This window comes from Salvelinus namaycush, chromosome 8, assembly GCF_016432855.1.
Source record: "Salvelinus namaycush isolate Seneca chromosome 8, SaNama_1.0, whole genome shotgun sequence".
Classification (NCBI taxonomy): domain Eukaryota; kingdom Metazoa; phylum Chordata; class Actinopteri; order Salmoniformes; family Salmonidae; genus Salvelinus; species Salvelinus namaycush.
The window spans coordinates 31,164,183-31,191,055 of NC_052314.1; the positions used below are offsets into that span (position 1 = coordinate 31,164,183).

Sequence of the window (26,873 nt, forward strand, 5' to 3'; positions counted from 1 at the left end):
TACCAGTCAGATGTGTAGAGTACAGAGGCGAGCTGAGCAGCAGCTGCTGCGTGTCTCTATCTGCCCACAGAGAGACTGAGATGCCTTCCATCCGTGTTCCATCTGGCCCATTGCCGTGGTAGCAGATAGACCGACACAAACACTGTCCAGCGTTGGGATTGTCTATACTCTGCATTCTATAGTCCTCAGTTTGTGATAATGTGATTAATGTGATTTAGACCATATCACAGCAGGCAGGGCCCAGGGAGGCTGCAAAGTGTGTCTGAAACCAGGGGTCTCAGCAGGCATGGCCCAGCCAGGGAGTGAAGACAGGAGGACCAGATGACCAGAGGCCCCTGGGATCAAAGCCCCTACGGCCCAGTTGCACACCTGTTCAGTAGGCTGGGATCAGGTGGCGTTGCCCTGCCCCGAAGTACACACGGAGTGTGCGTCCCAAATGGTAATCTATTCCCTATATAGTGTACTACTTTTGACTAGAACCCAATGGGTCCTGGTCAAAAGTAGTGCACTAAATAGGGAATAGGGTGCCATTTGGGATGCACATGGAGGCTGCCAGGCACCTCCATATACCCCTGTAGAGAGGCTCTGAGAGTCCCAGCAGGAGCCAGGAAGCCCGGCCTGATTGATGATGGGGAGCCTGGTCCAGGGATTTGTGTGTCCTGGGTCCATTACAGTCCCAAATAGAACCCTATTCCCTGTATAGTGCACTACTTTTGACCAGGGCCCTGTCCACTATATAGGGATGGGAATAGGCTGCCATTTGAGACACAGACATGCTAGTGACTGGCCAGGGACGGAGAGGGAGGGAGGTGCGGACAGGACTGTGGAGGGAGGCTTGTCTGGACCTATCACGTTACGCTGAAATCAAACCCCTCACACAACAATCACCAGACGACAGCTGTTGCCAGCCTCGGCCCGCCAGGCCAGTCCCAGATGGCATACCGTGACTGGTCAGAGCATATGTACGTAAACAAGGAAAATACCATTCCATTAAATACAAAACTATCTCAGTTAATGAATCATTACTGTATGCAATCTTAACAGATTTTTACGTAAATTACCAAAACAATACGCAAAGGGAGGATGATGCAATTGCAATAAACAAGAACTATGTCTGTCGATTAAGGTATGTCGAAAACATATTCCAAGCGAGACATTCTTCTCTGCCAGACAGTAATAACTACAGGATGATTCAAGGCATTCGGCCAGCCGCCTGCGTCGAGCATTCTGAATGCAATTTCATGACCCTTAAATGATGTTTCACGACCAAACATTCATCAATACATCAGCATAGTAGATAATGATACTTCCATAACCAATGTATGTACAGCCTCCTGTTATGAAACTGTCTTTAGCCCAGCAGTAGAACACAGCTGTCAGAGACCTCTCTCTTTACACCTCCATCCAGTCAGTCAGACCTGACACCATTACACACATGTGCACGCGTACACACCTAGACCCGCGCGCACACACCTCTAGCCCTCAGTAGCCCGGCAGCAGGAACCAGGACCAGGGCGTTTCCTTCATTGACAGAACTCATTATGAGCCTAAAAGTCCTCAGTGACTCAGAGCTAACTCAAAACATCCTTCAATTAGCCAGCTAGTAAGAGTAATCTATCAAAACATTCTCCCTCCCTCTGCAAATAATAATAACGGGCAATTACTTTCAGCATGAACGCAGCAGACACTTTATCATAACAGAAATAGAGTTGGCTGGAGCAGCTGCCTGTAATAATGGATAATGCCTTTCAATACAAGCAGCCCTTTGTAGCTGGGTTGATATACTGTCGAAATAACCAAAGGGTGACTTGCCATATTCTATACTTAGGCCTGGGGAAACATGTCCCTGCATGCTCAACACAGGATGCTCAGCAACACAAACATCACTCGTCTACAGCAGAGAGACAGTACTACCCGAGCACTGAAAAGTCAAGGCTGTTGGAAAAGCCTTGCACTGCCTGGAACTTATCCCATGAACATTAAGATCTAGCTTCATCAGATATAGGTGTGTGTGTGTGTGTGTGTGTGTGTGTGTGTGTGTGTGTGTGTGTGTGTGTGTGTGTGTGTGTGTGTGTGTGTGTGTGTGTGTGTGTGTGTGTGTGTGTTGTCTGTATCATGGTTCTTTTTGGATCACTGCTCAGACAGAGGGGAAGAAGGGAACCTGTTGACTGCTCTTATCGCGGGCCCCACCGGCCTTCACCCTGCTGATCTGAGGGCCGATGGGGAGCCTCTCCACTGCACCTGATGCTAATCAGTCTGCCTCCAACCTCCAACTCCAGGTCACACACAGAGACACACACACCCACCGAGACACACACACCTCAAATGGGCCCAGCAGAACACAGCAGGCAGATAAGACGTCAGGGGCAGATACGGCTTCATAGGATGATAGTAATCAGGGTCTGATAAAGTGGGCTGCAGGGATGCAGAGGAGCACAACACCGCCTCAAGGAGCGAGAACGAAGCAGACCCAAATCTTTTCCAGATGAGTTTAAGCGGACGCAGTCCTCACAACTCCCCGCCTCCATCGCCGAATACATTCACGTCACGTACAGTAAGCCTACAGAGCCGCCTGGGGACAGCAAGTCTAGATGTGGCATCACATAACTACATATCCATTCAACATGTTAAAGGATCCTTCAGATTATAGGGTGTCAGTCTGCACGATTCAAATGAACCATACGTCTATAATATGTGTGCTCAGCATAAACACACTGTCAGGACACCCAGGAGGAGATATGTTTGAAGAGATAGCTGTGTCAGTGCTTGTTTTGACATCAGACTCTGGTGATAGTTGGCTCCCATCGCTGCTGGGTTATTACCAGGCAGATGACTAGAGGAATGTTGTTCTCGGCTACTACCCGAACCCTATTCCAAGAGAACCTGTCTGGAATGGAAGGCCCCAAAAAATTGTCAAAGACTCGAGTCACCCAGGTCATAGACTGTTCTCTCTGCTAACGCACGGCAAGCGGTACCGGAGCGTCAAGTCTAGGTCCAAAAGGCTCCTTAACAGCTTCTACCCACAATCCATAAGACTGTTGAACAATTAATCAAAAGGCCACCCGGACTGTTTGCATTGACCCCCCTTTGTTTTTACACTGCTGTTACTCGCTGTTTATTATCTATGCATAGTCACATTACCCCTACCTACATGTACAAATTACCTCGACTAACCTGCACCCCCGCACACTGATTCAGTACCGGTACCCCATGTATATAGCCTTGTTATTATTTTATTGTGCTGCTTTTTTCCCCTTTAGTTTATTTAGTAAATATTTTCTAAACTCTATTTTCTTATAACTGCATTGTTGGTTAAGGGCTTGTAAGTAAGCATTTTACAGTAAGGTCTACTACACCTGTTGTATTTGGCTCATGTGACAAATAACATTTGATTTGAATGGAATTGTCTCCTTGTTAGAATGTGTTCTCTAATAACTCTGTTACTAGAGAGAGAGAGAGAGTAATGCTGGAATTGTGTTCATGCACAGTACAGTATGTAGCTTGACCTGTCTCTTGCCCTTAGGATTGTCTCTGCGATCGACTGTTAGTGCCTCAGGAGCTGTTATACTCCTTTCCTTTAGAAACTGTGACTGGGGGGCTGTACTGCCAGTCACCCTCCAGGCAGAGCTCCGAGCAGCTATCGGAGAATTCCACCTGATAAAACAATCATCTGCTCAGCCTCACGCTGATCCGCGGCCAAGAGCGTCTCGTTTGATGTTTGCCTCTGGTAAGTTGATTAGACAAAGATGGCCTGTGTGAGAGACAGAGAGATATATACTGCTGGCCGGGCCCTCTCCCTGACTGTTTATTTTCAGCCCTATCAGCCAATCATATGGCCAGACCCAGACATGGAATTACATCCCAAATGGCACTCTATTCCCTATACAGTGCACTACTTTTGAAAGGGCCTGGACAAATTGTGTGACCTAAATAGGGGAAAGGGTGCCATTTGGGACACAGCCCTACACTAGGGCAAGGAGCTTCGCTCAGACCTCTACTGTTTATCTCTCTGCTGCTACGACAGAATGACGTTTGTTTTTCAGAAAGTATCTGTGCTTATTTTTGTGTAACAGACGCCAGCGACATGGGAAACACCACCTCGAGGAAATGCCAGCATGATATTTCCCACGATGCCCCTCACTGCGTTAGCAGTGGATGTGTTGGTGGCAGAGATGGAGATAGAGGTGTGAAAGCCACTTTGACATTTCCTCTTAAACTTAAATTAATAGCGTGTATTCGCTTTGTTTATTAGAGACGGGATTCTATTTGAGCCAGGCTGTAACGGGCTTCCTCCTTCTCTTCATCCGAAGAGGAGTAGCAAGGATTGGACCAAAGTGCAGCGGGGTGTGAATTCATAATGATTTATTAAACAAGACGAAGACGAAACGAAATACACTTGATAAACTACAAAACAAATAAACGATGTAGACAGACCTGGACACGAACTTACATATAACGTGAAGAACGCATGAACAGGAAACAGACTACATACAAAACGAACGAACGAACGATACCGAAACAGTCCCGTGTGGCGTAACATACAGACACTGACACAGGAGACAACCACCCACAAACAAACAATGTGACACCACCTACCTTAATATGATTCTCAATCAGAGGAGATGAAAACCACCTGCCTCTAATTGAGAACCATATCAGGTACCCATTAAACCAACATAGAAACACAAAACATAGACTGCCCACCCAAACTCACGTCCTGACCAACTAACACATACAAAACTAACAGAAAACAGGTCAGGAACGTGACACAGGCATCTATTTCCTTAATGCACACAGTTTTTGCTCAATACAATGTTAAAAAAACTACCACACTGTTTATTGTAACCAGTATGACCAAATCCATTGCAGTCGGATCAGAAGTGCAAAGGTTGCCTACCATACATCACCGATTTCGCAAGATCTCACGCAAGATTTAACATTTGTCCACGTCCCCCAGGTGAAATTGATGCCTAAACCTAACCGTCAAATCTTTTATGCTTAACTGCATTTTTTCCCTGTTTTAACAAACTTAACCTTACCATGTGATCTTGGTATCACTAAAGTTCATTCGTAAAACAATTTATTTAGACCCGCCGTTTATTCGAAACAGGTGTTTATTTGCTGAAATGTGTGCCAATGCCCGGCTATTAAAAGGGATGGGCGGCTATTTGAGACCGTTTCATTTAAGTTTTACGGTAGTTCATGAAAGAACACATGGAGAAACGTTAAAACCTGACACCAAAACATGTTCACAAAGGCTCGTGGCAACAGTAGAAATGTAGACTTCCAATGAGCGCTAAAGAGAAACAACTTTTACACCTATGGGTCAAACCCCATCCAGAAAAAGGTAAGTAGCAACACAATCCTAGGGGTTTAAGACCTGGCTGAAATATGAGCACATGGCAAGTCTGGTAATACAGTTTACTGTTCCCCTCTTTTCCTCCCTATTCTCTTGCTCTCTATGACTCTGTGATACTTATTAACATTAGAAGTGGTGCATCTAATCTTGTGCAAATGTGCCACAAAATAATGATGTCCCTTATCTGAGACCAGTATTCCCCTCCCGCACTGCTGTGCACACAGCCGCAACCTGGTACTTACAGGTCTTATCAGGGATCTGCTGGTGGAGAATGAGCGCTTTGTTCCCCCTATTCTAGGCTAGTGCCTTTCCAGTCCGCTGGCTTGTCTCTGCTACCTCACTGAGACATACCCTCAAACACGAGGGAGGGAGGGAGGGAGGGAGGGAGGGAGGGAGGGAGGGAGGGAGGGAGAGCTTTGATCTGATACTTTGATCCCGGTTGGTCAACATAGACTGATGACATCATAGCTGTTTAGTACATAAAAGCTATAGTGGCCGTTAAACCTGGAACTAAAGGATTACAAATTATAGCCCACTGACCCAGAGTCAAAAGAAAACACTGCCATTTGATGGAGAGAAAAACAGATTGTCACATATTACAGCCAGTTCTTTGTTGAAGGTGGTGATGATTGAAAAAGCAGGCTTAGTGATGATTGAAGAAGCAGGCTAGGATGTGTGATCTGTGAGCTGATTGGGCGCTTTCTTTACAAAATATACCAACATTCTCTTGAGTGATGGGGCAAAGTTTTATGGCTCAGTCCATCCGATCTCGATCTGAAGGAAGCTCAAGCCAGGAGCATCAGTCAGTCCTTCTGAAGTCTCATCAAATACAGCCAGCTCCCCCCTATCTCTCTCTCTCTCGCTCGTTCTCTCTTTCTTTCTTTGCTCAGAGACATACAGTAAGTACTGTAGCTTCTTTGATCTAGAATTTCTAAAGCAGGAGATGTGTGCCTTGATGTCTTTGGTTACAGAGAGAAGTCCTGCTACGATTCTATTCATCAATAAGTCAATGAAGAAAGGTGAATATTTCAGCTCAGCACTGTCCAGACAGAAGGACAACAGCAATTCTAATTCACAAAAGTTTCACAAAATGCGTGATATATTTCAGTACTTGGTTTCGTTGTAGGTACAGTAAGTGTCAATCGATTGGTTTTCCTCCAAGCCATAGTGCAGTAATTGACCAGAGCTGGTGTTGTGTTCCATCAGAAATGTTTTGTTATTGTTTGAACAGTGAGACAGAAGTAAAAATGTGAGCTTATCACTGTCAGAGTCATACCCGCATGCAGTCACCACCGAGGTGTTCTGTATCACTTAATTTGCCAATTTATCTGTGCAGTATTGGACAGCAGCCAGGAGGCAATGTATTGTGAAGCAGGCAAGTGCAGCTGTGCATTTCTCTCTGTTATTGGAAGGATAAGGGCCCAGACCCCCTGACTGTATCCCAAATGGCACTCTATTCCCTACATAGTGCACTACTTTTGACCAAAGCCCAAGTAGTGCACCATACAGGAAGTAGTGTGCTATTTGGGATGCAACCTCTGACTGGTTTATGCCCATACAGAATGGGTTCACTGGGAGCATGGCAGGAAACTATTCATTTCTCTCACTTCTGGAGTGAAAACGTAGAGGAACTCAAAAAAACGTTTGAGGGTTTCACGCGTAGATGTGGAGAAGATATAGAGTAGGCCTGACAGAATGCAGCTGGTGTGTGTGTGTGTGTGTGTGGGGGGGGGGTATACAGTGCCTTCGGAAAGTATTCAGACCCCTTGACTTTTTCCACATTTTGTTACATTACAGCCTTATTCTAAAATTGATTAAATAGTTTTCCCCCCTCAATAATCTACAAACAATACCCCATAATGGCAAAGCAAAAACAGGTTATTAGAATAAAAAAATAAAATATTACATTTACATAAGTATTCAGACCCTACTCAGTACTTTGTTGAAGCACCTTTGGCAGCGATTTCAGCATCGAGTCTTCTTGGGTATGATGCCACAAGCTTGGCACACCTGTATTTGGGGAGTTTCTCCCATTCTTTTCTGCAGATCCTCTCAACCTCTGTCATGTTGGATGGGGAGCGTTGCTGCACAGGTCTGAACACTTTCCGAAATCACTGTATGTGTGTGTGTACGTCCTGTTCCTCTTCCTGCTTTTTGTCCTGTTTCCTCTAAGCCCATCCTTGTAACCATGGGAACCAGATGCATGTCTCTGCATGGATATCAGGATGGAGATATCATGGAGCACATCCTGGTAACTAGAGAGACTCATGCAACTAAACCTATTTACATTAATATCTTGAACCTATACTCAATGTCCAATTAGAAGAAGCATTTTCGAGGAACACTATTTACAAATAGGCTTGACTGTATGGAAGATCATGGATTTATACGGATCTTATGGTCCATCAATACCCCTGTGTAGACAGTGGACCTTGGAGGTGCACTGTCTGTACATACAAGGTGTTACTACTGGGTGGAAGTTGGGTTTACAGGGAGCTCTGTACGTGGACATATCTGTGTACTTGACTGACCCTGGCTGCTGTACAGTCAGTTCAAAACAGAAAACGACATGTTCCACATCGGCCCCTGAGCCCAAACAGCCCAGTCAGAGAAGAGCGTTTCAGCCGGAGCAGGCCACAAGACCCCTGCTTGTGCTGCAGGCCAGGCCAATCCACTCTCTAAACATCAAAACACACACACACAGTCCGTTCTGCGGCCAAGACGCCACTTCCTCTCCCATCACGAGAGGCAGAGAAGAAACCCGGAAAAACAACTCTCCATAATCACTGCCTGCCCTGACTGACCAGCCACCTCTGTGCTGACTCTGACAACAACAAGCATCCGAAATACACTCCAAAGCAAACAGAGGAAAAGCCTCATTACGTAGAGTGGAGGGTGATGAATGTGCATGCCTCCTGAAAGGACTGAATGAAATGTATTTGAGTGTCGGTATCAGCAAACTTTCCCTCGTGTTCGTCTCAATACGGAGGCCAGCAAGCCATCTTAACTCAAGGAGACAGTAGATGCATGATTGCAATTTGATGTTGGTAACAGAAGCGGAGACAGACTAGGCAGAATTAGTCAACCAGTTGTCCAGTGAAATGTTTATGTGTCCGAGTATCTCCTCCATCTGCCACTGAAGGTCATGATCATGGGCAGCTTGTGTACGTGTCATGCACAGCTTGTGTACATGTCATGGGCAGCCAGTGAAACCAAACTCTGGGCCCTGCCTGGGCATAATGCCGAATTCACGTGCTAGTCGGAACTAGGAAACTCAAAATGTTCGACTTGCACGTGTATAACTACAACCAATTAGCAACAAATCAGCAAGTCGGAAATTTCACCGTTCCCTAGTTCTGACTAGCATGTGAACATGGCATAAAACACAGTGGATTATGACTGAAGGACAAGCGAGGATGGAAGGCAAGACAGAGACAGAAACTGCATCCCAAATGGCACCCTAACCCCCAGTAATAGTGCACTACTTTTGAGCAGGGTCCATAGGGCTGCCATTTGGGACACAAACTGAGACTACTGAAGGTACAGATGGACACATCTGCGCCCCCGTCTTAGGTAGGAAGGCCAGCCGTTATAATGTCAAGGAAAAGGATTGTTGTCTATGAGCCAAACGGCAGGCTGCCAGGTGTCCTTAGTTCGTTACAACGCTTATCTCCACAGAAATACCCCCCAACGGTCACAGGCAGAACCGGTGCAGGGCCAACTTATCTCTATCTCTCTCTGCCTGAGACGGAGTGGCCTTCTGCAGCCAAGGACAGGGTCAGGAGGGGTGGGTGGAGGGTGGGGATAGAGGGGTTGACCAGGGACAACAGGATTTATGCCTAGGCTCTTCCACAATCCACCACCCTAGAATTCTAGAGCAATTCAGCACGTTCTGTTCTATCCCGGTAAGTAGCCCAGCAATTCTTCAACAGCAGAACGGAGTGTGCGAATCATCATCATCCATACATGAGTTGTTGAGCAAAGAATTGGGACACATCTTGGAACTGACCCAAAACAAACTGCAATATTCACCCACATAAAAAAAGACCACAGTTTACTATTGAATCCTACAGTACCTACTATAGAACTGTAGAATACTATATACTGTAGAATACTATACTACACACTGTATTATCCCTTGATCATTTGTAGTACTTGGTACAGAATTGTGTTGTATACTGTAGAATACTATAGTAAATACTACAGTATTATCCACAAAAAAACACTATATTAAATACTACAGAAATGTCCGCAAAAACAACTTTTTTTAACTTCAGCATTTCATTTACATTTACATTTAAGTCATTTAGCAGACGCTCCAGAGCGACTTACAAGTACATACATTCATACTTTTTTTTTGTACTGGCCCCCCGTGGGAATCGAACCCACAACCCTGGCGTTGCAAGCGCCATGCTCTACCAACTGAGCCACACGGGGTATACGCTCATTTGCGTATACCCTGCCCCATACCCCAATTTTTTCCACCCGTAAGTGAGAAACGTACATGCCAAGTACAGACCATATATTGTGAATATACAACACATGTAGAAAGTTCGGTCTTTTTTGGTTACTACATGATCTTGATGATTTCATAGTTTTGATGTCTTCACTATTCACAAAAATAGCAAAAATAAAGAAAAACCCTGGAATGAGTAGGTGTGTCCAAACTTTTGACTGGTACTGTATATAGAACCAGCCCAGAACCATCCAACACCATCAGACCTTCACAAGGAGCGAGCGGACCACAGGGGTGTGCCATCGCTGACCCCTGGGTCTAAGGCTTCCTTGCGTGTTTGCTTGCTCTTCGGGTTGTTTTTCCTCCCCTCTACAGATCCTGAGCCAGCACCAGTCCCAGTTCCTGTTTTTCTCCCAGACCCACAGTTCTAGAACCAGCACCAACCTCTGGTTTTCCAGCCCTGGTACCAGCACGATTTCCAACCCTGCCCCAACATCAGCACCAACCCTGGACACAGCCCCAACACCAGCACCAACCCTGGACACAGCACTGACCAACCACAACTGCCTCCTTCATCCCTCCCCGAACAACACTAACACAAGGTCAAACACTCCACCAGACCAACCATGACTGACTGACAAATTGATGGACTGATGATTCTTTCATGTTATTTGAAAGAATGCATTTGTTTTTTGGTAACTGTTAGTTTTACTTTTGATTTGATTAACTTAAGTTGGATTGGTTATTTATTGTTTGAATTGTTTATTATTTTGAAGTTCAACTAAATTGTATTTAATTTGAAATTTGAACATGTAATGAATTTACATTTGAGTATTTCTTCAGTAGACCCCCCCCTCCCCCAACATTTCTATGTCAAAGATAATAAATCAAAAAGACTTCAGTAAATAATACAGTCTGCAAAAACGCTACATTAATTACTGTAGTATTCCTACCATAGTAAACACTATAGCATTTCTTTTCATGTGGGTCTTAACGATGTGAAATGAAACTCATTAAATGAAATACACTCTTTGCAACGATGACAAGGACAAGCATTTCCCATGACATTTGAACATGTCCCCTTTTCTCTCCCTCAGTGGAAGACATCACTTATATAAAGTACCATCTATTAGTCTGATGTACAGTCCAGCTAATGCAGAAGGAAGATTAACAAATGACAAAGTCACAAAAACATTAACACTGGCCAAGATGACAAAGAAAATTACATTAGATATATTACGTCTGAGAATTTCACTAGCAAAACAAGCCCACTCAAATGTTGACATAAGGAATGTGTGTGCTTGGACTATGGGTTTGGTGGGCTCTGTACCTCCCAAGCAGAATTAGTTGACAGTAAAATACGTCATTATTTGGGTGGTGACACCAAGCAGGAGAGGTCTCTAAAGAGAAAATAATTGCAGGACATTAGACAGCTAAACTCTCATGGGGTATCCTCATTGCTCAGCGTCAAGAGCACCACCTCAACACTGCAGAGTGAGAAAGAGAGGCCTTGGAGTCCCAAACTGCACCCTTTTCCCAACACAGTGCACTACTTTTGACCAGAGCCTAGCTCTGTTCAAAAGCAGTGCACTACTGTATATAGGGAGTTCGGTGCAATTTTGGACACATCCTTGGTTTCCCCATTATGTCTCTGGTTGTGTATCAGTCTCCAGACCAGAAAGATCCCAGATGTAGAAACTGTAGTGAACGTCAAAGGGCCCTCTCTGGCCTTTGTCCCACTTTTCCCCAATCTCTACCTCAAATCAAAGAGGCCCAATAATTGGGCAGGAGATATCAAAGACCAACAAATACCTGAGAGGGTGGAATGCGCTGGTAAGCGGTGAGTGGAACAATCTTATCTGCCAGCCACTGTAGACACAACCTCATGCAGATTGGGGGGTTGTAGGAATATCTCTGCCACACTTCATAATCTCTCCTGACACAAGTATATGTTGCTGCTCTTTGTTGGTTTGTTGACCCAACTGCTGGGTTGCAGGCATTGGGTCACTTACTTGAGTTGTTTTCTTTAAAAACTGCTGGGTTATTGCTCCTAGGTGCTGGGTTATTGATGCTGGGTTATTGCACTCAGAAGACTAGAGACAGGGCTTAGTAGGGGCGTGGCTTTCAGATAGTTATTTTGGCCACCCGTGAAAGTACATGTCATTCTGGTTCATCTGTTCTGTTGTATAGTTAGCACATGTTAAGGTTGAACACTGACAAAAAAAAATTGTTGCTTTAATGAGGCTTACACAAGTGCATTAATTTCTTACGAGCCCATGCACATCCATCCCAATGTTGGGTTATGTAAATCATGCATATGCCAAAATTGTATCTCAATGTTGGGCTATGTAAATAATAATATGAATTTTATATTAGAATATGTAACGGGGGAAAAAATATAGGAAACTTGAATTATACAAACTTAACATGATGAGAAGGGATTACATTTACTCTTACGGGTGGCCAAAAATAATTATCTGAAAGCCACGGATTTGGAGTAATGACAGGTATGGCATCATGCAGACTTCACTTTGCTGCATACATTCCTTTTCAGTGTAACAATTACTTCAATGTGTTCAATAACATTGTGTTTATACTATGGTATTCTATTGTTGAACATCGCTCTTGATCCTTATTGGGAAATGTGTTGATACGTTTCAATGGAAACTTTTAATTATTTGACCTCAAGCTTGTTCTTTACAGTCTGTTTTCACCATAAAGGCAGTACGACTTGATGAAGCTAATTAATCACAAAATCTAAATGATATTCTATCACAAGGTTTCATTCCAAAAGGTTTAGCTACTTCAGTTACATAAACATTACTGTAGTAGTCATTCAATCACTAGTAGCGGCCATTTAAACAGTGCTCAGTAGAAGCAGAGATGGCTTTAGTACAAAATCGCAATGCCCATTCCCACTTGGGACAATAATGTAAAGAGTGTAATAACAGACCTTAACACATCTCAAATATGACTTACTATCCCATCTCCTATCTATACTACTTACTAGATATTTAATACTTATTTCTAGTCCTATCTATACTACTTACTTACAGTACTTAGGCTCATTGCTCCTTTGGGAGAATAGGTCACAGTGCAAGTCCTATCTATGCAATACAGTATTAACACTAACGTGTTATGATAGAATCACAAGAGTGGTGTCTTTATTTACCATGCTGACTCAACATAACACACCCAGCCTGACACCCAGCTCCTGTTCTTGTCTATGCATCTGGCCGTGGCAACATTTAGGTCTGCCTACCTCAGCAGTAAAATCCCCAGGGCAGGCTGCTTTTCACACTACCATGACTGAAGGAGTGGGGATACTTATCCTGACACAGCACAAGCACATCCTTCAGTCCGCAGGCTACAGAGAGATAGACTTATAGTCGAGCAAAGGTGAATGAAAACAGAGGGGAGCCTTGTCATTCAATAGCAATAAGTCCTGAAAGAGAGAAGGGTAGATGGGTTCATGCTTATAGGCACAGAGGTACGCACACTACAACTCTTAGGATCGGGAGAGCTAAGGAGTGTCTTGTTCAACTGTTATTAAACATGTATACTCATCTCCTCAAGTATTTACCGCTTAGCCCTTCTTGAAAATGCGTGGATATCATTTTGGATCCTCATTTTAAGAGCCATAAAAGAATGTGATGACAGGCTTCTTTTCTGTCTGGCAACAGTGTGAGAAGGTGCAGAGGCTAAGTAAGGGGTTCGTTGAAACACAGCCATCGAGATAGCTGGGGGAGATAACATTTTCTCTGATTTAGTTTTATTGATGTTGCCGAGCCCTTCAACAACAATGCCTGTGTCCCAAATGGCACCATATTCCCTATATAGTGCACAAAAAAAGTAGTGCACTTTTTTGGGGAATAGGGTGTCATTTGGGACGCAGCGGTGCAGCCCTACAACAACAATCTGATCTCCCAGAGATGTTTACAATCTTCTGCTGCGTTGCTTTGGCCAACAAGCCTTTCTTCGGCTTCCTGTCGGCACCAGGGGGGAAGGAACGGACGCCATTTGCTGGGCCCCTGATTACAATGGGGGCAGAAGAGGGCAGTGGATAGATGTACCAGATAGAGTGTTCTCTACTGTATCTGACAGCACCATGGAAGGAGCAGCTCACAGGGATAAGAGGCCTGGGTGCATGGTGGTGAGAGACAGAAGAGCCATCCATCTTTACACTGATAACCAATGCCTGGGAAGTGTTCAACAGGCACAAAAAAAGAAGAACACGATGTGAAACACGGAGGTACTACCTGTCCAATAAAAAAAACACTTGTTTACGGTGTTGAAACATTTGCCTTATCGAACATGACCCACCCAGCTCTCTGATGCATCAATAACCAGAAAGGTAATGTAGGGCTCTCTCGTGTCTAACATCACTCTGGGTCAAGCATTCAAACTCCTATTAACAGCGACATACAAACACAGTATAAAATTTATGCAGCTGATAACACCTACAGTTGAAGTCGGAAGTTTACATACACTTAGGTTGGAGTCATTAAAACTCGTTTTCAACAAATCCACAATTGTCTTGTTAACAAACTGTAGTTTTGGCAAGTCGGTTAGGACATCTACTTTGTGCATGACACAAGTAATTTTCCCAACAATTGTTTACAGACAGATTATTTCACTGTATCACAATTCCAGTGGGTCAGAAGTTTACATACACTAAGTTAACTGTGCCTTTAAACAGCTTGGAAAATTCCAGAAAATGTGTCATGGCTTCTGATAAGCTAATTGACATAATTTGAGTCAATTGGAGGTGTACCTGTGGATGTATTTCAAGGCCTACCTTCAAACTCAGTGCCTCTTTGCTTGACAGCATGGGAAAATCAAAAGAAAATCAGCCAAGACCTCAGAAAAAAATTGTAGACCTCCACAAGTCTGGTTCATCCTTGGGATCAATTTCCAAACGCCGGAAGGTACCACGTTCATCTGTACAAACAATAGTACGCAAGTATAAACACCATGGGACCACGCAGCCGTCATACCGCTCAGGAAGGAGACGCGCTCTGTCTTCTAGAGATGAACGTACTTTGGTGCGAAAAGTGCAAATCAATCCCAGAACAACAGCAAAGGACCTTGTGAAGATGCTGGAGAAAACAGGTACAAACGTATCTATATCTACAGCAAAACAAGTCCTATATCGACATAACCTGAAAGGCCGCTCAGCAAGGAAGAAGCCATTCCAAAACTGGCATAAAAAAGCCAGACTACGGTCCGCAACTGCATATGGGGATAAAGATCGTACTTTTTGGAGAAATGTCCTCTGGTCTGATGAAACAAAAATAGAACTGTTTGGCCATAATGACCATCGTTATGTTTGGAGGAAAAAGGGGGAGGTTTGCAAGCCGAAGAACACCATCCCAACCGTGAAGCACGGGGGTGGCAGCATCATGTTGTGGGGGTGTTTTGCTCCAGGAAAGACTGGTGCACTTCACAATTCTGACATTTCACATTTTTTAAATAAAGTGGTGATCCTAACTGACCTAAGACAGGGAATTTTTACTAGGATTAAATGTCAGGAATTGTGAAAAACTGAGTTTAAATGTATTTGGCTAAGGTGTATGTAAACTTCTGACATCAACTGTAACTACTGTGTATTGTAAAATCTCCCCTACACTGAGCAACACAGATTCTTCTGCACACTCCACCCTTGTGCAAGCGAGTTTAAACAAAGACTCTACAAACCCCCACCACCACCTCCATCCAAATCAAATCAAATGTAAAATGTTATTGGTCACATACACATATTTAGCAGATGTTATGGCGGGTGTAGCGAAATGCTTGTTTTCCTAGCTCCAACAGTGCAGTAGTATCTAACAATTCACAACAATACAAACAAATCTAAAAGTAAAATAATGAAATTAAGATATATATAAATATTAGGACGAGCAATGTCGGAGTAGCATTGACTAAAATATAGTAGAATAGAATACAGTATATACAGATGAGAAGTAAAGTACTATGTAAACATCCTCAGTTAAAGCTGCTGTTATTCTTGGAACGAGTACAATTTGAGAAGCGGAGGGTGTCCACTATCTTTTCTATTTCTATTTCTTCCTTCTCGTGTTAATAACATGTTGTGATCTTCTGACTGAATGTGAGCAGAGCAGCTGCTGACCAATGATAAAGTAAACCAGAAACGACACACCTCTTGAGTTAGCCTAACTTAACAGACTTGGTTCTTTAAACCTGAATGCCAACCCACACTGCTGTCTACTTTCTTAGGATGGCATACTGCCCATGGAACGATACGGATCGAGATAAACAAGACGAGGTGACGTTTATTTTTTTTGCATGTGCTCACCTGCTGAGGCCACTAAACTCAAAATGACACCAGTGTTTTTGTTGACATCCGTGTTAATGTTACGGTAGAAACAGCATGCTGGGATGCACGTTGGATGTTTAGCTGTCTGACAGAGGTGTGCACTTTGGGTTACAGTTATAACAGTATACACAGGTGAGGATAGCGTGAGACTACAGTATATGTATATGACTCCCTGGACCAGGTGTGGCTGTTCTGGGTTAGCTCAGCCAGGTGGGTGACTGACCTCTGCAGGTGTGTCCTCTGGTCCGTCATATTATATACAGCATATTGTTATACATTGTATTGTATATAGGTGGTTACATTATATACAAGTATCTGACCTCTGTAGTCTTGTGGTCTGGCCTCTGAGGACCGTGGCCCCTCAGGTTGATGATGTGGACCTCTTGAGGTAGTCCTGTTGTGCCGCGGGAGGCACAGCCTGACAGGGCCGTGAAACTCTTTAGCAGGGCCTGCACCGGGTGGCCTACGCCGACTGGCAGCAGCTCACACGGGCTGCGTGACAACGGGCCTGTGGGGCAGAAAATAAAAAGGAGATGAGTGCCAACTCATGCAATTGTTTTTCAAGAATCCAAGATCACCAGCGTGTAGCTAGAGAATCTGCATGAAAAGAAACACGTACACTTTAACATCAACTGAAGTTCGAAAGAAAAAAAGCCAACAAACACAAGAGGCAAGTTTTCCACACTGCAGCTTCGGTCCAACGAACTGGAGAACACTTTATACGGAGGCTATGGAAACAATTTATAGACTGTTCATAATTAGAGTGTATGAATCAGCTGCTCTTTTATGAATGATGAGGGCAAATAAAGGAATGTCCGCATGCAACCATAATGAGTGGCATAATCATTATCTACATTGGGCGTAGCAAAATAAGACTGCCCGCGCACATTGTCCGGGCACAAAGCTCACTACTTCTCAAAGTAGGCCATTCTCTCCAGTCCACAGCCCACTACACAGCAGACTGGCTTCTCAACAAAGAGCAGCACCATGCTTTCTGACCCTCAACAGGCCACTAACACAGACTGGCCGTGCCTCTGAACAAAGCAGTGTCTAGCTAAGCTTCTACAGGCTGTTACGGTGTCAGACCTATAATCAAGATGACCCAAAAGAGCCCCCCAATTATAATCCCCTTTATGTCACTTTAATTTCTTTCTCTTTTCCCTTAAAATTGTCCAAATCGGGCCTTCTCTTAATTCTCTAATCACTACAGGAGGTGGACCAGACTTCACAGTGTAGTGCTCTTGGCTCTGGACAACCCATAATTAGCCGTTATGACTGGGGGGTCAATTATAGAAGTTGCTGTGGAGAGCTGGCACTGGAGGTGTCCCTGTGAGGGTCTGAAGCGAGAAGCCTGTCAGATTGGTCTACAGTGTGTGTGTGTGTGTGTGTGTGTGTGTGTGTGTGTGTGTGTGTGTGCGCGCGCGTGCCCTGCAGCACTGAAAAGACTGGTGACCTTGGAATTGGAGGATAACAAGAACGGATGGACTATAGCAGGGATCATGTAATTGACCATAACGAGCACAACTTGTTAACAACACTTCCTCGAAAGTAAAAAAAAAAGGCGGTGGGATAAATTTCTCTCTATGGATCAGAATCTCGCTTTTGTATTCTTGTTTTCATTTCACTCCACAATGATTAGCCTAATAGGTGGTTCAGGTAACATTGTGAGGTATAATTACTAAAAACTGAAGGTAGCCAAAGTCAATTATAATAAATAGGCTACATCTAAATCTCGGACTGCCATAGATAGACTAATTTCCTGAGGGCAGTGGTCCAACAATAAGGCCATCTGCCCCTTTCCTCTCCCTGTGTCCGTCCATCCATCCATGGCTGTCATGTGGAGAGGAACAGTAGGACTAACGAGCGCTGTCAGGCATGCAGAGCTAAGTCCCAGCGTGGTGAAACCCCAACCCCACCTTGCGAGTAAAACATTTTAGCGGCCACCCTCATAACAGCAAAGAGAAGATTTAAAAAAAATCTAAGTTAATTTCCTGCAATTCTACACATTTTGGCATGGGGCGGAGAGAAAAATCTGCAGTTTTACAGCTAATTTCCTGTAATATTTTTATTTAACTAGGCAAGTCAGTTAAGAACAAATTCTTATTTACAATGACGGCCTACCCCGGCCAAACCCTAACCCGGAAGACGCTAGGCCAATTGTGCGCCGCCGTATGTGGACTCCCAATCACGGCCGGTTGTGATACCGCCTGGAATCAAACCAGGGTCTGTAGTGACGCCTCCAGCACTGAGATGCAGTGCCTTAGACCGCTGCGCCACTCGGGAGCCCACATTTTTGCCTCCACCCTGTTTGCAGTTTTTAATATGATAATTGATGATCAATGGGCCCCACCCCGATCGGTAATTCGACCATGATTACTACAAGTTTAGATAGCTGGCCGCTAGACTAACTTACCAATCTAAATACAAATTGCTGACATGAGCTAATTAAGTGACTGCTGATGCACAACCACATTTCTAAATTGCACCTTGTGTATTCTATTATTCTAACTCCCTGCCCTATATAGTGCACTACTTTTGACTGATTTTACCTACTTAGAACACACACACACACATACACACAAAGACAGCCCTGAGGTTTTGTGCAAGGCGTTGGACAGGCCGTTTCCATTAGAGAAACTGTGTCTCAGGGGACTGGTTGTGGCCAGGCTTTCCTCCTGTAGGTCAGTCCCTACACTTTTACTCTGCCTGAACGCCCTACAGACTCGCCTTGCGCCAGCCAGCGCAAGGCCTGCTCACATTTCAAACACTGCACGATAAAATCGCTATGGTTGCCGATGGCAATCAGTGGGGAACATTTGTAAATAATTAAAGAGAAGTTAAAGACAGAGGAGATAACTTTAAAACTCCTCTGTCTCTGACATAAATACTGTACCACAACAGTGGGTTGCTAGAGGAAGGTTTCTCTCTGAGTGCAGCTATTGTTTTTGCAGTACTGTACACACAAACACACACACACTGCACATGTTATCCGCACAAAGCCTGAGACATGCGTACCTTCCTCTCTGTGTCTGTCCCCCACCCCCCACCTCTCCTTACCCCCTTCTCCTCCCCTAGGAGTACACACCGGTCTCGCACCAAAGTCATCAACCTTCACCCTTTCAGTCCTCATCTCACAGCACTTAAACTCACTTTTTCCCCCACACCACACCACACAGTGGAATAACAACCACCCCATCAGCCAGACAGAAAATTGTCCTTTTTGGAAGACGGCCAAGAGATTACGGTACTTGTTGGGCAGTGATGTTGTTTCTTTATTTAACTTCATGGAAAAAAGGGCTATACTGAGACAATACAGTGTACTGGAAGAAAAGAATCCAGAAGACTTGGACAATAATTGAAGGAAACCAAGCATTTGTTTTATAACCCTAAACACAAATGCAGCTGTGGGTAATAAACAAAGACAGTGTTTCCATCCCATAGAATAATGTTTTGGAGATCCAGGGTATCTTGTTAAAAATCATATCAGGACTCAATGGTTTTGGCCAAGATGCAATAGAGCAACAATACGAGCATCGTTTCCCCCAAAACTAAGTGTACAACGAAGACAAAGAGATACAAACTCAGAAAGCAGCTCTGATTATTTGTGTATTACATATTCATCTATGGCCAGCCATATTTACAACATTATTAAACAATTATGTATTTTGGACATTGACAAGCGGGAACTTAGTTTACTATATATATTTACACACAGGAACTTTAATAGACATGTACTTACACAAAAATCCTCTATTATAGCCATAATATCCTGGTATTATTTATATTTTTCTGTGTAGCTGAAACCAACTGGAGTCTAATCCTGCACATCTGGTATGGTCATCACAGTTTGGTGCCTCCACGGGGGGGGGGGGGGGGGGGGGGGGGGGGCGGACTTGTGGCCTTGCCACAGCTTTGTCTTCTGTCACCTTGTCTGATCCCTCTCCCCCTGTCTATACCTCCTTCTCTCTCCCTGTATCACTGTCTGTACCTCTCTCTCTCTCTCTCACTGTCTGTACCTCTCTCTCTATCACTGTCTGTACTTCTCTCTCTCTATCACTGTCTGTACTTCTCTCTCTCTATCACTGTCTGTACTTCTCTCTCTCTATCACTGTCTGTACTTCTCTCTCTCTATCACTGTCTGTACTTCTCTCTCTCTATCACTGTCTGTACTTCTCTCTCTCTATCACTGTCTGTACTTCTCTCTCTCTATCACTGTCTGTACTTCTCTCTCTCTATCACTGTCTGTACTTCTCTCTCTCTATCACTGTCTGTACTTCTCTCTCTCTATCACTGTCTGTACCTCTCTCTCTCTATCACTGTCTGTACCTCTCTCTCTCTATCACTGTCTGTACCTCTCTCTCTCTATCACTGTCTGTACCTCTCTCTCTCTATCACTGTCTGTACCTCTCTCTCTATCACTGTCTGTACCTCTCTCTCTATCACTGTCTGTACCTCTCTCTCTATCACTGTCTGTACCTCTCTCTCTATCACTGTCTGTACCTCTCTCTCTATCACTGTCTGTACCTCTCTCTCTATCACTGTCTGTACCTCTCTCTCTATCACTGTCTGTACCTCTCTCTCTCTATCACTGTCTGTACCTCTCTCTCTATCACTGTCTGTACCTCTCTCTATCTCTCCCTCTATCGCTCCTGTCCAGCAGCTGCTAGCCGCTCTGGCTGGCCAGGCCGAACAAACGCCCACAGAGAAGAATGAGAGAAGTGGTTGTTCACTCCACGTGAAAAACAACCCCGAACCAGAGTGTCCACAAGACAATTCACTAAACAGACAGCAGACTCCTCCAAGACCTAAGCCCAGCAGATCCAGTGATATCTGACAGTAAGAAGTGATATTCAATCTGCGATATCTACCGTAACAGCAAAATATTTATCTCAGATTTTGGTTAGGAGAATAAGTCATTAATGCTGGGTGCTGGATTATTGAGATATGACACAGCGGGTCAGATCAGAAGACTGGAGGCGTAGTTTGGTATGGGCGTGGCATACAGACAGTTATTTTTAGTCACCCATGAGATAAAATGTCATTCCTGTTCATCCGTTCTGCTGCATAGTTATCACATGGTAAGGTTGAGCATTGACATTTTTGTAGCTTCAAATGACGCTTACAAAAGTGTATGAGTTCCCAGAAAGCCTACGGAAATCCCATTGCTGGGATACGAGATGGTATATCTTATTATAATATATGAACACATAATCTAAATATTATACAACAATGTGTACAATAAAGAAATTGCAGTATGTAAACTTAAGATGATGAACAGGAATGACATTTACTCTCACGGTGCCAATATGATCTAGCTGAAAGACACACCCCTAATAAGCCACGCCTCCTGAAAATAACCTAAGGATTACATTAAAAAAGACCCTATGTCAACCCAGCATGAGAGTAAAAAATACCCAACTGATGGTTAAATTAACCCATGTTTGGGTAATCCCAACAACCCAATTGGTTTGGTTATTCACGCAACCTAACTAGCTGGGTCAAAATAACCCAACATGTGTTCTGTCCACTATTTAACCCAAATTAGGTTGTTTTTAGCCAATAATTTTTTAGAGTGTGGTTTCCACAGGACTGTCTCTTCCTGTCTCAGCTTGGGTTCTGACAGGGATGAGACAGAGGACCCTGCAGGAGTGCAGCATGTGGGATAGAGAACACATCCGTTTGAGTGAAGACAGCATGGTCTGGTCCTGCCAGGTATGGCCTGGACCCACAGACTCAACATCCTACTATCCTCAACACCCAGACCTATCCACAACCAGAAAACACAAAACTGTCCAAAATTAATACTCAAAACCCACAGAAAACCATTCTGTGTACCTCAACAGTTTCAGAGCTGATACAACTGACTGATCTAGAACGTTAAACTCCTGTTTCCTTTCAAGGGTTCAGGGTAGCATACCTTCACTAGGAAATCATTCTCTGATATCATAAATTAGTAACTAAAGTAAGTAACAGAAAGATGAGGTTCCAGATACAGAGAGGATGTACTGTCGTTGATGGTAGACATACAAGATAAATTGATGCATAAAAGGTGACATGTTTCTGCTGCTACCTCAACTTCCTGACTGAAAAGTATACGCCTCTCTCTTTCACACCCACACGCACCTGTTTATAGAGGGCAAAGGCCAACAGACAACTGTTACAGCTATTGACCTACATATTTACATAGATATTCTACCTTAAGTTAACACATTTAGATGTGATTTTTTTTTACATATGGTATAATCATCATATCTTGTGGAAGGTTCCAGTATGAAGGGTGACTGAAATAACTCATTCCTGAAACCATTTGCTAAATGTAAAATGTCACTCGGGTTGTTGTCTGGCATCATGGGGTAAACAGTACTGAAAAGGCATTTGTTATATAACCTACATTACCGTATGAGCCACAGTTTCAATTAAGTCCTGTGAGTCGAGGGAGACGTATAAGCCACCCACACACATGCTTCACGGCCAAAGTAAAAATATGCCAGAGAAGATTAAAAAGAGCTGATAACTTCCTGCTGTGCCTTTGACTCTCTCTCTTTCCCGCTCCAGTAAGTAAGTAAGTAAGTAAGTCAGAGTCTCTCTATATCTGAATATTCTGACTAGGTTATATAGTATGCGTATAGTATATAGTATGCGTATATAGGGTGCCATTTGGGATAAAGAATGAATGAATATGCTGACTGCGATATATAGTACTACTGGGAAAAGTATCAAGAGGAGATGACGACTGTTTAGGTGACTGAATTTAGGCAGGGTAGAAACCAAAGGAGTTCACATCTTCACACATCAAACCAGGAGTCTAGTAAAAGACACGAGCGAGAAAGTGAGAGTGAGTGAGAGGGAGAGAGCGAGAGAGAGAGGTCACGTATGGGGGAGGCTCTGACACTGACAGATAAAAATGCACTCTGACTCAGATGAGCATAACTCCTTGCAACTCCACTCAACCTTAACCTAGAACTGAGGTTGTGGGAGTTGAGAAGCACAAGCAGCCAGTAACAGGACTGGTCTAGTTCTCAATCTCTATCAGTCTCTACTCTACCCCTTACAATACATATTACATCTACTGAAGTTCGCTTGTCTGGTTATGCCTATTTTGTGAATTACAGTTAAGCATACACCGATTAAAATCAGGTGGTCCCAGTATATCAGTCTCTACTCAGAAGATATATATGTGAACTGAAATGTATTCTGTAGTGTAGGCTTGTTGAGTGCTTTGATTATTCCACTAATGTTGAAGACTGGGGAACGTGGATAGTTTGGGATCGCTCACAAAAGGGTTAGTACTAGGAGGAGAGTCAGGATGTGAGCGTATAGAAAACTCAAAAGGATACTTCCGTCTCAGAGACTGTATAAATACTCTATAAGCCAACACGCTTAAGACGTATTTAAAGACACTGGATACGCCCCAAAAGGCACCCTATTCCCTATACAGCGCACTGTTTTGACCAGAGTTTCCAAGAAATGCACTCTGTTGCTTCAACATGCTGCTGGTGACATGCCAAGACTTGGGTACAGGATGTGATGTCATACCATGTGCCCGTTAGGAACATATCTGATATTCCCACAAAGCCATTTCCGAAGAGAAACAAACAGAGCCTTCCCCTAGCGCACTATACACAACACACACGCACAAACACAGCGTGTGCACACATACACACACATTCAGAGACAGACATGTTGCCATATGGATACACACACACCCTTGTGTCTTGTTCCAGGCATCCCTCAGCAGTAGACTATTGTATATACACAAAAGTATGTGGACACCTTTCAAATTAGTGGATTTGGCTATTTCAGCCACAGCCGTTGCTGGCAGGTGTATAAATCTGGCACACAGCCATATAATCTCCATAGACAAATATTTGCAGTAGAGTGGCCTTATTGAAGAGCTCAGTGACTTTCAACGTGGCACTGTCATAGGATGCCACCTTTCCAACAAGTCAGTTTGTCAAAATCCTGCTAGAGCGGAACCGCCGAGTGCTGAAGCGCGTAAAATCGTCTGTCCTCGGTTGCAACACTTACTACCGAGTTCCAAATGCCTGGAAGCAACGTCACAGAATCTGGGTTTGGTGGATGCCAGGAAAACGCTACCTGCACCAATGCAGTGACAACTGTAAAGTTTGGTGGAGGAGGAATAATGGTCTGGGACTTTTTTTTAATGGTTCGGGCCCCTTAGTTCCATGTGAAGGGCAATCTAAACGCTACAGCACACAATGACATTCTAGACAAGTCTGTGCTTCCAACTTTGTGGCAACAGTTTGGGGAAGGCCCTTTCCTGTTTCAGCATTTCAGCACAATACCCCCTTTCAGAAAGCGAGGTCCATACAGAAATGGTTTGTCGAGATCGGTGTGGAAGAACTTGACTGGCCTGCACAGAGCCCTGACCTCAACCCCATCGAACACCTTTGGGATGAATTGGAACGCAGACTGCGAGCCAGGCCTAATCGCCGAACATCAGTGCTCGACCTCACTAATGTTCTTGTGGCTGAATGGAAGCAAGTCAACGCAGCAATGTTCCAACTTCTAATGGAAAGCCTTCCCAGAAGAGTGGAGGCTGTTTTGGCAAAGGGGGGACCAACTCCATATTAATGCCATAATTTTGGAATGAGATGTTTGACTAGCAGGTGTCCACATACTTTTGGTCATGTAGTGTATCTTCAGAAGGATATGAAGGTCACTGTAAAGAGATACTTTTACACAGCTTTAATTCTTACACCGTGTGTTTCACAAAATAAACTCAGCAAAAAAAGAAACGTCCCTTGTTCCAGGCCCCGGTCTTTCTAAGATAATTTGTAAAAATCCAAATAACTTCACAGATCTTCATTGTAAAGGGTTTAAACACTGTTTCGCGGGCTTGTTCAATGAACCATAAGCAATTAATGAACATGCACCTGTGGAACGGTCGTTAAAACTTCTTATGGCTCCAATCCCGGTAACGGGATCGATATGACAAAAACAAAAAAAAGTGCAGGGCGCCAAATTCAAAAAACAGAAATCTCATAATTAAAATTCCTCAGACATTCATGTGTCTTATATCATTTTAAAGGTAATCTTGTTGTTAATCCCACCAAAGTGTCAGATTTCAAATAGGCTTTTCAGCGAAAGCACTACAAACGATTGTTAGGTCACCACAAAACCACAATAAGCACAGCCATTTTTTCCAGCGAAAGATAGCTTTCACAAAAAACAGAAATAGAGATAAAATTAATCACTAACCTTTGATTATTTTCATCAGATGACACTCATAGGACTTCATGTTACACAATACATGCATGTTTTGTTTGATTAAGTTCATATTTATATCAAAAGATCTGAGTTTACATTGACGCGTTAGATTCACTAGTTGCAAAAACATCAAGTGACTTTGCATAGCCACATCGTTTCAACAGAAATACTCATCATAAATATAGATGATAATACAAGTTATACACATGGAATTATAGATATACCTCTCCTTAATGCAACCGCTGTGTCAGATTTCAAAAAACCTTTATGGAAAAATAAACCATGCAATAATCTGAGACGGAGCTCAGAACAATAGCCAAATTAGCCGCCATGTTGGACTCAACAAAAACCAGAAAATACATGATAAATGTTTCCTTACCTTTGATGAATTCATCAGAATGCAGTCCTAGGAATCCCAGGTCCACAATAAATGCTTGATTTGCTCGTTAATGTCCGTTATTTATGTCAAATTAGCTACTTTGGACATGTTTACCAAACGCCAAACCCAAAGCGCGTCCACTATAACGTGACGAAATGTCCAAAAGTTCCGTTACAGTCAGTAGAAACATGTCAAACGATGTACTGAATCAATCTTTAGAATGTTGTTAACATACATCTTTAATAACGTTCCAACCGGAGAATTTCATCGACTTCAGTTGACCGATGGAACGGAGCTGACTCTCACGTGAACGCGCGTGATCACCTCCTGCCAGAGCTCACTAATTCCTGTCTCCTTCGGCCCCCCTTCACATTAGAGTCATCAGACAAAGTTCTATTGACTGTTGACATCTAGTGGAAGCCGTAGGAAGTGAAAACTCATCAATATCTCTCTGTGATTTCAATGAGAGCTTGGTTGAAAATTGGCACCCCCAGAAAAAATACAAACAGGAAGTGGAACTTCTCAGGTTTTTGCCTGCCATGTGAGTTCTGTTATACTCACAGACATAATTCAAACAGTTTTAGAAACTTCAGAGTGTTTTCTATCCAATATGAATAATAATATGCATATATTAGCAACTGGGAATGAGGAGCAGGCCGTTTAATATGGGCACCTCTGTGCACCTTTCATCCAAGCTACTCAATACTGCCCCTTCAGCCATAAGAAGGTAAGACACTAACAGCTTACAGACGGTAGGCAATTAAGGTCACAGTTATGAAAACGTAGGACACAAAAGAGGCCCTTCTACTGACTCTGAAAAACACCAAAAGAAAGATGCCCAGGGTCGCTGCTCATCTGCGTGAAGGTGCCTTAGGCATGCTGCAAGGAGGCATGAGGACTGCAGATGTGGCCAGTGCAATAAATTGCAATGTCCGTACTGTGAGACGCCTAAGACAGCGCTACAGGGAGACAGGACGGACAGCGACAGGATTTAAAACATTTGTTTAATTATACAAAGACATTGAAAGGCAGGATTGATTACATGAAAATACATGTAATAGACAGGGTGGGGCCATTAAACCTGTGGTATCTCAGTTCCCATATGGACCAA

General features: G+C 43.6%; 1 protein-coding gene across 1 annotated transcript in view; it reads right to left on the reverse strand.

Moving 5' to 3' along the window:
- LOC120052611 (transforming growth factor beta receptor type 3-like) overlaps window positions 1-26,873 on the reverse strand; it is a 132,149-nt gene that overhangs the window by 64,479 nt on the left and 40,797 nt on the right. Inside the window, exon 3 of the mRNA XM_038999622.1 lies at window positions 16,473-16,660. Within this exon, the coding sequence (XP_038855550.1) occupies window positions 16,473-16,660 (188 nt within the window). The remainder of the gene's footprint in view (window positions 1-16,472; window positions 16,661-26,873) is intronic.